Raw genomic sequence first — 12,446 nt, forward strand, 5'->3', positions numbered from 1 at the left:
GTCTATCTGCTATGTAGTGCTGTATCTTTGGTATTGCAGAAAAAAACCAGGCTTTGGAGTCTGAGGACCAAGATTCAAATCCAATTTCTTATCATTTACTATCTGTATGATTGATCTCCCTGGGCTTCATTTCCTAATCTATAAAATTAGAGGACTGGACTTCTTAGGTCTTTTCCAGTTCTAAATTTATGATTCCATATAAATATATGTGATATGTATGTATATGTATATATGTATATATGTATGTGTGTATATATATATATATATATATAGTTTTGTTACTAGGATTTGCTAGATAAATAATGAAAGTTTATATTCTCTTACAATCTAAAATAAGCATAGCAAGAAATAATAGAAGTCAAATACACTACTTTTGATGAAACTAGATGCAGATTATTGCATTGTCTGAGCAACAGCTTCAGTTTTTTATTTATTTATAAATTACCCCAATATCCTGTAGGCACAGCCCCAGTCAGTTTCTTTGAAGTGGGACAACAATATCCTTATGGGTTTTTCCAATAAGGAAGTACACAATTAATAGTATTTTATTTCCAAAATGTTGACAGAAGGCCACTAAAAAGGTTTGAATGCCAGTTGTGGATTCTAGATCTTAAAATACTGGATGATAGGGCTACTTGGTATCACACACATAAAAAGGAAGGAAGAAAGGAAGGAAGGAAGGAAAGAAAGGAAGGAAGGGAAAAGAAGAAATAAAAAAGAAAAAGAATGAAAAAAATAATTCAAATTCCCTAAAGATATTTTAGTTGTTTACTGCCACCAAGTGGTCATTGTTAGGTAAGTGAAACAAATTTTGGTGACCAGTTCAAGGGGGCATTTATTAGGGTACCAGTATATCCAGCATCGGCAAAATTAACATGAATGGGGGGACAATGACGTTTGCTTGGCCTCTACTGACTTCCTAATCCTGGGGAAGGCCTATCTCCTGAAAACTATTGGCTAAATTTAAGATGAATCTTTTTTTTTTTTAAGCCATTTTAAAAGGTTGATTTTTTTTTTCTATTTCCTTCAGGTCATAGTTATTTTTGACAATGGCTTTTTATAGCAATAGAGTCAGCATGGTATAGTGGATAAAGAGTGGGCCCTGGATCTAGGAAGACACAATTTTGACACATAATGGCTGGGTGACCCTGGATAAGTCTCTTAACCTCTGAGTGTTCTGGTCAACTCTCTAAGACTATAAAAGTAGCTCACATGCATTGACAGAGAAAGTCTCCTGTCCTGGGAGTTCCCTAGACTAATGAAATCACAGGACCACTACCTATCTCTATCTCTATCTCTATCTCTATCTCTATCTCTATCTCTATCTCTATCTCTATCTCTATCTCTATCTCTATCCCTATTCCTATCCTATCCTCGGTGCTATACACATAGAAATTACTTAATAAATGCTTTTCATTTATTCAAGAATTCTCTTTTAAATAAGTCGCTTTCCACAAAGGGCTTCTCTCTTTCTAAGAGTTCAAAGTTTGCCAAGATCTAAGAAGACTTTCAGGTCAAAATTCTCACCACAAGAGAAGATGGAAGGACTGAAAACACTATTCCATGGAAGAACAGAATTATTCAGGAGAAGCTAAAGATAAAAAAAAAGTTAGATCTGGAAGAGACCTTAGAAAGCAACTAATTAAAAAAGAAAAAATAAAGCAACTAATAAAAAAGTGAAGTAAGAAGAAAAGAACTAATCTAATGCTAATTTACAGGTGAAGATTCTGAGGTCCAGAGAGAGACATGAGTGGCTTTACCAGTTACACAAATAGTAAATAAAGTATTCTCTCCTAGGCTTCTTGATTTTCAATCCAGGGCTTTTCTCACTATACCACAATCCAGAAAAGGTCAGGGAGACAAAGTAAGAGGAAAACTTGGGTTACATGTGCAGAAATTCCCTCCAGATCATAGGTTTCCAGTAATAATAATTAATTACAATTATAATAGCATTTATATAGTACCTTAAATCTTGCACAGCACTTTACAAGTATTATTTCATTTCTTTTTTTGTCCTTTTTTTGGTGAGGCAATTGGGGTTCAGTGACTTGCCCAGGGTCACACAGCTAGTAAGTGTAAAGTGCCTGAGGACAGATTTGAACTCAGGTCCTCCTGACTCCAGGGCCAGTGCTCTATCCACTGTGCCACCTAGCTGCCCCAAGTATTATTTCATTGGATGCTCACAAGTCTGGGAGGTAGACGCTGTTATTATCCTTATTTGATAGATGAGAATATTGAGGCAGACAGAGGTTAAATGACTTGCTCAGGGTCATATAGCTAATAAGCATCTGACATCAGATTTGAACTCAGGTCTTCCTGACCACAGGTCCAACACTCTATCCATTGTACTACCTCGGAACTTTTGTTATTATTCAGTCATTTTAAGTCATGCCCAACTCTTTGTGACCCTGTGTGGGGTTTTCTTGGCAAAGATACAGGAGCATTTTTCCATTTCCTTCTCTGGCTCATTTTCCAGATGAGGAAACAGAAACAAGTAGGGTTAAGTGATTTGCCCAGGGTCATACAGATATTAACTGTCTGAGGCCAGATTTGAACTCAGGAAGCTGAGTCTTCCTGACTCCAGGCCCAGTACTCTATCTACTGTGCCACCCAGCTGCCCACTATACTATGTAGCTGCCTAATGCATAATAATTCATGTCCAGCCTTAGCATAGTCCTTGACATATAGTAAGTGATTAATAAATGTTTATGGACTGACTGTCCAATTAGAGGAAAAGACTAGTCCCTGTAACTTACTCAAGTTCATCCTCTGAGTCATAGCCAATGGGCAGAGATACTGGAGCAATGACATCGCTCTCTGATGGGCTTGGCTTCCAGCTGCTGCTGCTTGCAGATGTTGAGGTCTCTTTTCTCTTCTTCTTCCCAAAGAATTTTTTAAAAGTTTTGAACTTGGATTTCTTCTTTCCTGAATAAATGAGACCGAAAAATGAGATAAATGAGTTGTACATGGAAAGAGTTAGTATCCCTTTACTTCCATAAGCTTTAACACACTTAAGAGATAACTGAAAAACAGAACGATCAGAGCAAGAATGGAAATTTGGGGTCTCCTTTCTTATTTTCCTACTCCTTTTATTTATCACTAATTAAAATTTTGGTATTCTGAAAGGGAGATCTTTATCCAATGATTAAAAAGAGGTACTACTGGATTAACTGAACCATTTCCAATCAACATTTTCACAATTAATGAAACCAGAAAGAAGACAAGACAAAGTGAAGAATAATTCACATTTTTTTCCCCCCAGAGAAACAAAAAAAGGAACTGGTAGAGTGGATTTCACCCTGCCACTAAGGGTCACTTCTAAGAAATACGATTTCATGTGACACTTGATCATATGACATGGAAATGTTCTTTATGAATGTAAACAAATAGATAGCCATAATTTCAGTCTGTATGTGTGCTGTATTTTGCAGAGGAAGAAGAAAGAGAGAAATTATATGAAGAACTCGACAAAAACTTGACAAGGCAACATATACTTGGTGACTTGAATGGGAAGATGATTAAAGGGTGAAAATATATTAGAGAATATGGTTCAGAATTAAGAAATGAAAGAGGCTAAAGGCTTGTAAATTATTCAGAAGTCTCATGATTTAATATCAGGAGAAATTCTAACTTTGTTCAAGTAGAAAGTCATAAGGTACTAATATAACAAGTGGCAAACATCGCGCCCCCCCCCCCAAATGAAATTAACTCTATCTTTTTTTTTTTTTTTTTTTTTAGTGAGGCAATTGGGGTTAAGTGACTTGCCCAGGATCACATAGCTAGTAAGTGTTAAGTGTCTGAGGCCGGATTTGAACTCGGGTCCTTCTGACTCCAGGGCCGGTGCTCTATCCACTGCGCCACCTAGCTGCCCTGAAATTAACTCTATCTTAACGGGGAAGAAATTACTGGTTACCAATGTGAGATTCATTTCTGAATCTGCTGTCTATACAAAGTCAGATATTAACTGTTTAGAAGTTAAAATTAATTGTTGTTATTGAGTCATTTTTTAGTCGTGTCTGACTTTTTATGACCTCATTTGGGTCATTTGGCAAAGATACTGGAGTGGTTTGTCATTTTATTCTCCAGCTCATTTTCCTGAGGAGAAAACAGGCAAACAGAATTAAGTGACTTGCCCAGGGTCACACTGCTAGTAAGTATCTGAGGCCAGATTTGAACACAGAGAGATCAATCTTCATAGCTTCATAGCTTCCACTCTATCCACTGTGCCATCCAGCTGCCAAATTACAAATTAGCCAAGAAACAAGTACTCCTTAGGCATCTACCATGTTCAAGGTGGAGCTAAGCACCAGGGATACAAAGAAAGGCAAAAAATGGCAAAACAAAACCAAACCAAAAAAACAGTCTCTGCTCTCAAAGAGCTCACAGAAAGATAAAATTGAGAAGACACAGAGTAAATTACCTATCCTAGCTCCAACCTAATCTGTGTAAATCAGCTGTTGATTCTGATAAATGGAAAAAAAAAAGACTTAAAAGTTAAAGAAAAAAAGTAAAGTAAAAACTTAAAAGTTAAGACATCAGTTCTAATAACTGCCATGTCTTAGGGAGTTTAACAATTACTACAAAGAAGAGACCAAGAGTCCAGAAACTGTTTTATCCAACAAACACAATCTCTTTGCCAAGCAAAAAGATATGATTGCCAATGACAATACCAACTAAGAATACAGGCTCATTTGCAAAACAACATGGAAGATGAATATGCATTAAGGGCAGTGTAGTTTTTTAAAACATGGAGAAGCTGTGGTAGAAACAATAAGTCTGCAATCAGCGTTAGGCCCAATTAAGTTACACCATCATAAATACACTAAGAATTGGAATTGGAACTGGAAGGAGGCAAATAAATATATATAAAATGGAACAGATCTGCCATCATTTCCATTAAGGTCTATTTTTATCATCAATGAGAGCAGAACTGTCCCATTTGGATTCTACATACAATAGATTCAGATGGATAGAGAATATAAAATCCCACTGTTTCTATAATTTGTTGATTATAAAGGGTAAAAAAGTCTTTGACCCAGTAGAAGAAAATGCTCTCAAAGGTAAGACAAGGAAACTCCCATGTTATGTTACATTCAGACAAGGTTCTTTGATAGATATAGCCACAGAGATTTAGTTCAAATTAGTATAAACCAAAGCATAAAACAGGGAGGCATACACTTGCTAAAAAAGGTTCAACAATGTCATGAAGGAGGTTTAAAATCCAAATGACAAAGGAATTTCCTACAGAGAAGTTCTTAACTTGGTGTCCATGAACTTATTTCTTTAAAAAGTATTTTGACTAGTATATTTCAATATGATGGATTTCTTTTGTAATCCAGTGAATTTTATTTTATGCATTTAAAAATATTTTCTGGAGGCAGCTAGGTAGCACAGTGGATTGAATGCTAGGCCTAGAGTCAGGAAGAACCGAGTTCAAATCTAGCCTCTGTGAGGGCCAAATTTAATATATGGAGAGTTAATTGAGTGGCTTACCATAATATTGGGGTCCCAGAAATAATGAGGGACCTCTAGGTCCAAAGCTCTCTACCTTCCAAACTGCCTTTTTAGATATTTCTCCCAGGCCAATAAGAAAGGAGCCTAACATTCTCTTTTCCACAGATGAATCAGGATTTATTAATGGGAATGAAATAAACATCAAAGGTGAAATTAATAAAATCAAAGACAAGGAAGTAGGGAAAAAGAAATATGGATAATCCTCCTAACTCTAACCTAAGTCTATACAATCTCCAAACTCACTTCCAGTTCAGCTAATTCAAAAGAGCAGGGCTCATATGTTAACTCACCATCTGGGGCGTCTGCTGCTGCTGCTCGCACCACCAGAAAAGAAAATCACTCCAGAAGAGACTGAGCTCCCCTCAGCGAGCGTTTACTCTTCCTCCCCCAAAAGGGGAGGTCCTTCAAAACTGCCTGTGGAGAGTGGTTTCTCCTGCTGATATCAGGGCAGGTCAGGTGTGGCCCCTCCCAATGAGTCTGCCAAATTCCAATAATCTTACCACACCTCAGATACTTACTAGCTATACAACCGTGGACAAATCACTTAACCTCTGTTTACTTCAGTCTCCTTATCTGTAAAATGGGGATAATAACAGTACCTAAAGGGGGCAGCTAGGTGATGCAGTGGATAAAGCACTGGGCCTGTATTCAGGAGGACCTGAGTTCAAATCCGGCCTCAGACACTTGACACTTACTAGCTGTGTGACCCTGGGCAAGTCACTTAACCCCAATTGCCTCACCAAAAGAAAACAATTAAAAAATTAAATAGATAGATAGATAGACAGATAGATAGATAGATAACAGCACCTATCTCCGATGGTTGTGAGGATCAAACAGTGTCTGGCACAGAATAAGTGCTATATAAATGCTAGCTAATAAAAACATTATTCTGAGATAGGGTCCACAAGCGCCCCCAGACTGCCATGTGTGTCCTGTGACACAGAGATGAAGCTCTCGAGATGCTTATATGTGCAGGCAACATCATGTTGTTTGCATCAAGTTCAGAACACTCCATGGCCTCCTCCATGAGATTTACAGTCACTCAACGATAACCATCCACACAGGAAAACCTAAGGGGATGAAGAACCTGCCTGGATTATGACACAATAGGATGGGTAGCCCACTGAATTGGCCTATGTGTATCTGGCAGCTGTACTACAGTTGGAACATCATCTATTAAAAGTATCCAAATATCTTTCTGATAAAACCTTCTTTTCCTTCATTATTTCATTAGTTTTATCATTGACATTACCATTCACACACCTTCTCCTATTCAAAAATTTTGGATTCTTCTGCCCCACTCATCTCTCATACCAAATCAGTTAACAACTCCTGTACATTCTACCTTCACAGCATTTCTCACATCTAATCCTGTCCCTATTTTCATTCCTACTCCTTCCAGTAAAGCTCTCATTACAATGGCCTTGGACCACCACAATAACTCATTGATAAGTTTTCCCACCTCCTCTCTTCACCTTCCAATCCATCATTCACATCTCTGGCCACATTTATCTTTCTTCTATAAAGATCTGTTCTACTCTTCCACTTACACTATTTGGTGACTTCCCAGCCCTCTAAGGCCCCCACAATGTGGCACTACATAATCTTATTCCTACTCTCTCTCTCTCTCTCTTTTTTTTGGTGAGGCAATTGGGGTTAAATGACTTGCCCAGGGTCACACAGCTAGTAAGTGTTAAGTGTCTGAGGACAGATTTCAACTCAAGTCCTCCTGACTCCAGGGCCGGTGCTTTATCCACTTCACCACCTAGCTGCCCCCTACTCATCTCTTAAAGCTTGATTCTTGTGCTAGCTCTCTCACCATCTAGCTCCCCGGTCAGACCTTTCCTCAAATCTCACCTAGCAGTTTTCTTAACAGAGGTCCTTTGTATTTAACAGTACATTATTTTCTACTGTATAGTTATCTGTGAAATTGTCAAAACTCCTTAGTGGATTATAAGGCAAGAGAACTTGTTTTATTTGAATTTATTTAAACTACTTATCTTCTGTAGTGCTGAGGACTGCATTCTTTAAGTGCTTATTAAATGCTGAATTGAAGTAGACTATATTAGCATTATTTTAATTGGTGTACACATAATTTACTACAGGATGAAAATTCATTAAGTTAAATGACTCCAGTTCTATAAGATGATTTTTCCCTACCTTATTCATTCTGTAACTTTTAAATTCTTAAAAATTAATTCCTTACTATTGTGCTATAAGAAATGAGCAGGCAGATTTCAGAAATACCTGGAAAAATTTGGAAATCAAAATTTTATTTAAAAATGAATGTTTGGGGCGGCTAGGTGGCGCAGTGGATAGAGCACTGGCCCTGGAGTCAGGAGTACCTGAGTTCAAATCCGGCCTCAGACACTTAACACTTCCTAGCTGTGTGACCCTGGGCAAGTCACTTAACCCCAATTGCCTCACTAAAAAAAAAAAAAAAAAAAAAAAATGACATAGCCCAAAAAAAAAAAAAAAAAAAAAATGAATGTTAAAGGGGGCAGCTAGGTGGTGCAGTGGATAAAGCACTGGCCTTGGATTCAGGAGGACCTCAGTTCAAATCCAGCCTCAGACACTTGACACTCAACTAGCTGTGTGACCCTGGGCAAGTCACTTAACTCTCATTGCCCTGCAACCAAAAAAAAAAAAAAAAGAATGTTAAAGGGCAGCTAGGTGTTGCAGTGGATAAAGCACTGGCCCTGGATTTGGGGGGACCTGAGTTCAAATATGACCTCAGACACTTGACACTTACTAGCTATGTGACCCTGGGCAAGTCACTTAACCCTCATTGCCCCACCAAAAAAAAATTTTTTTTTTAATTAAAAAAAATAATGTGTAGGGGCAGCTAGGTAGCACAGTGGATAGAGCACTGGCCCTGGATTCGGGAGGACCTGAGTTCAAATCTGGTCTTAAACACTTGACACTTACTAGCTGTGTGACCCTGGGCAAGTCACTTAACCCCAATTGCCTCACCAAAAAAAAAAAAAGTTTAAAACTGTCCTCACATGTAATTGGGGAAAATAAAATACGACTTAAAAGAAAAAAAAATAAAATTAATTAATTAAGGGAATAATTAAGGGAATCTTTCCCTCCTTAAAATGAAGTCTACCTGCAATTATATGGGAAATATTATCCTGCCTATTTAAGGTCATTCAAAACTATTGGGGTTATTTTTACCTAAAGCAAACCTCTGCCAACCACAAGAAAATCAGTTCTGTTACTTTTTACTGATATTCAAAGTTATCAAAAAGGTTCTCAAAACCAAACCATAGTATCTCACAAAAATCCATTTGGTTGTTTTACCTACTTTCCTGATCATAATTTCCAGATCATAAAGTGATAACTTGATGTTCCTACTACTAATAGCCCCTTCTCACCTCTTTCTTGGAGCACGTAAAATAGTTTTTGGCTAAAAAAAACCCCTTTCAATAAAGCAGCATGTCCAAATAATGAGAGATGTCCAACCATGAAAATCATGGCCTTGGGAAGTGTGTCTAAGATTCTGAAGAAAGGTTTTATGTTTCAAGTCTGGATTGGACTGGATGAGCTCTGAGGTTCTTTCCAACTCTTAAAATCTAGGATTCTATTTTATGTACCTTTGAATGGCCCTAAGTGGATCCACCTTTCAATAGGGTCAGTCTAGTCCATTTGCATGAGTATCTATAATTTGTAGATTGAATGTTTTTCCGACTTCAAAGATGCCACTCCTAACCAGTTTATCTTGTTATCTGTGCTGGTCAGAGATACCCCCAGAAATCAGTGCAGCTCAGCTCTTTCAACATTTAAGGACAGGTAGTCATTCCTTTTGGGGTTTCCTGATGTTTAATACAAAATGTCATCTATGAAATCCTCTGCTTGGCATTCAAAGCTCTTTTTAATCCAGGTGCATCCTTCTGGTCCTTTATACCTCACTCCTTGCCATGTAGTCTTCAATCAAGCGACATTAGCCTTCTTGCTAATCCAAGAATAAGACACCACTTTTGGCCCTGGGCATTTTCTCTAGCAGTCCCTCATGCCTGGAATGTTCTATCTATATCTCTGCCTTCTGGCTTTTTTGTTGTTCAGGGTTTTTGTTTTTTGTTTTTTGGGGGGGTGGGGGTTATTTTTCATCCTGCCTGACTCATTATGACCCTATTTGGGGTTTTCTTGGCAAAGATACTAGAGTGGTTTGTCATTTCCTTCTTCAACTCATTTTCCAGATGAGAAAACTGTGGCAAATAGGGTTAATTGACTTGTCTAGAGTCACATAGCTTGTAAGTGTCTGAGGCCAAATTTGAACTCAGGTCTTCTTGACTCCAGGCTTAAAACTCTCTCCACTATACCACCTAGCTGCCCTACCTACTTCCTTGAAATCCCAATTAAAGTGTCACTTTCTATATGAAGTCTTTTCCAACCCCCTTAATATTCTAATGTCTTCCCTCTGTTAATTATTGCCTATTTATCTGGTATATAGCTTGCCTATACATGTTTATTATCTGTCCCATTAGATTGTAATCTCACTTAATAATTAATTCAGACCATTCATTGGAAGGTCAAATACTGAAGCTGAAGATTAAATACTTTGGCTACATAATGAGAAGATAAGACTCTTTGGAAAATACCCTGATGTCCGGAAAGATTGAAGGCAAAAGGAAAATGGAATAGCAGAGGATGAGATTGACCAATGGTGTCATGGAAGGATGACTGTGAGCTTGGACAGACCCTAGGAGATAATGGAGGACAGAAAACACTGGTGTGCTATGGTTCATGGGATCATGAAGAGTCAAACATGAGTAAAGAGTTCAACAATAATTATATGTGTGTATGTATGTATATATGTATGTTTGTATATGTGTACAGATAAATGCAGAAGCTTGAAGTACACTACTTGTGTTATATGCACATGTATATACATACATATGCATATAACACATATACATGTATATACCTGCATGGTATCACAAAACTTTAAGTAGTTTTAAGCTATTACAGATAGAAATTCCACTAAGGCTTTTGGGATCTCATAAATATACACACATACATACATACACGTGTTTATATATGTGTATGCATGTGTGTATATATATATATATATAAATAAAATGATATAGTGGATAGACAGTATGCTTTATTAGACATGGGAGTTGGAAACAAGATGGTTTATCTTGTTTATCTTAAAAGAAGATGGTTTGGGGAAGCTAGGTGGAACAGTGGATAGAGCACCAGCCCTGGAATCAGTAGCACCTGGGTTCAAATCCAGCCTCAAAAATTTACTAGCTGCACGACCCTGGACAAGTCACTTAACCCTGACTGTGGGGGGAAAAGATGGTTTATGCAAAGGCATTATGAAGCATGTGGGTTTCCTGAATTGGCAGAGGGATTTTCCTCCATTGGAAGTTCCCATTATCAATGAAATCATGGGTCTAGTCCCGATCCCTTTTCCTAGCCTGATGTATACTGTCTCTACCAATAACAAGTAAGATCCTTAAGGTTAGTTGCTTTGATTATATCTAGTCTTCGTGTCCTCAGCTCCTAGCATAGTGCCTGGTCCATTATAGGTGCCTTGTAAGTGCCTGTCAATTGATTAATTGCCCTGGGTCATCACAGGTAGTAAATAGCAAAACTAAGGTCAGAACCCAGTTTGTAAGCCTCTGACCTTGGATCTAGTGCTCTTTTCATTGCACCCCACTGCCTCTTCTCCAGCAGAGACCCTATCTTGCCCAGCTACGGTTGCTGGTCTCTTGATCACCCTCATCATCTCTATTTCTGGGAGCTGTATACAAATGTATAAGTATATCTTTGCCAATGGTTTTAGTCAATCTTCTTGTGTTGCATCATATTTTGAGGGGAAAGAAAGAAGACACCAACCACTATCATGTTCACTATCATCAGAGGCACAGTGGAAAGTAGTGACGGATTTGGGGTCAGAATACGTGGAATGAATTCCTGATTCTTCCACTTATTTATCTACCTGACCTTAAGCAAGACACTTTCCTTTTTTAGGTCTCAGTTTCTTCATCTCTAAAATAAGGGGGCTGAACTAATAGATCTATAGATACTCCAAAGAGATCACACAAAGAAGAAAAGGACTCATCTGCACAAACATATGTCAGTTCTTTTTTTAAGCAGTAAAGAATTTGGAACTAAGGGGATGCTCATCAATTGGGGAGTTTCTGAACAAATTATAGTATATAAACATAAGGGAATACTATCATAAAAAATGATGAAAGGGATGGCTTCAGAGAAGCCTTGGAGGAATTGCATGAACTGATGTAGAGTGGAGGTCAGCAGAGGTGGTAGAACAATTTATTTAGTAACAAAAATAATGTAAAAACAAATAACTCTGAAAGATTTAAGAGTTCTAATCAATGCAGTGACCAACAATGATCCTGGAAAACCAGTGATGAAAACAACTATTCTTGCCCTGACAGAGATGTTGGGGATGCAGAATGAGACATATTTTTTAGATGTCGTCAATGTGGGAATTTATTTTGCTTGACTACACATATTTCTTTTTTTTATAAACACTTTTATTTAAAGTTTTGAGTTCCAAATTCTGTACCTCCTTCCCTCCTTCCCTCCTCCCCTCCTCCCCTCCTCCCTCCCCCCCTCCCTGAACCCATCAGCTATAGGTTATATGTGTGCAATTATATAAAACATTGCTATATCTGTCATTTTGTATAAGAAAATTTGAATAAAAGAAAAATTAAAGAAAGAAAGAAAAATAGCATGCCACAGTCCATGTTCAATCAGTATCAGTTCTTTCTTTGGAGGTGGATAGTATGCTTCATCATTCGTCCTTTGGGATTGTCTTGGATCATCGTATTGCTGAGAATAGTTAAGTCATTCACAATTCTTCATCAAACAGTATTACTATCACTTTGCACAATGTTCTCCTAGTTCTGCTTACTTCACTATATATCAATTCATATAAATCTTTCCAGGCCTTTATG

The 12,446-nt window shown here is 37.7% G+C and overlaps 1 protein-coding gene across 8 annotated transcripts in view; it reads right to left on the minus strand.

The window, feature by feature from the left end:
* Positions 1-12,446, minus strand: part of CRACDL (CRACD like) — a 255,354-nt gene that overhangs the window by 51,222 nt on the left and 191,686 nt on the right. For all 8 annotated transcript variants that reach the window (XM_043990988.1, XM_043990986.1, XM_043990990.1 and 5 more), the window contains one exon: positions 2,757-2,925. In XM_043990988.1, coding sequence (XP_043846923.1) covers positions 2,757-2,925 — 169 coding nt within the window. The remainder of the gene's footprint in view (positions 1-2,756; positions 2,926-12,446) is intronic.

This window comes from Dromiciops gliroides, chromosome 3 (assembly GCF_019393635.1).
Source record: "Dromiciops gliroides isolate mDroGli1 chromosome 3, mDroGli1.pri, whole genome shotgun sequence".
NCBI lineage: Eukaryota > Metazoa > Chordata > Mammalia > Microbiotheria > Microbiotheriidae > Dromiciops > Dromiciops gliroides.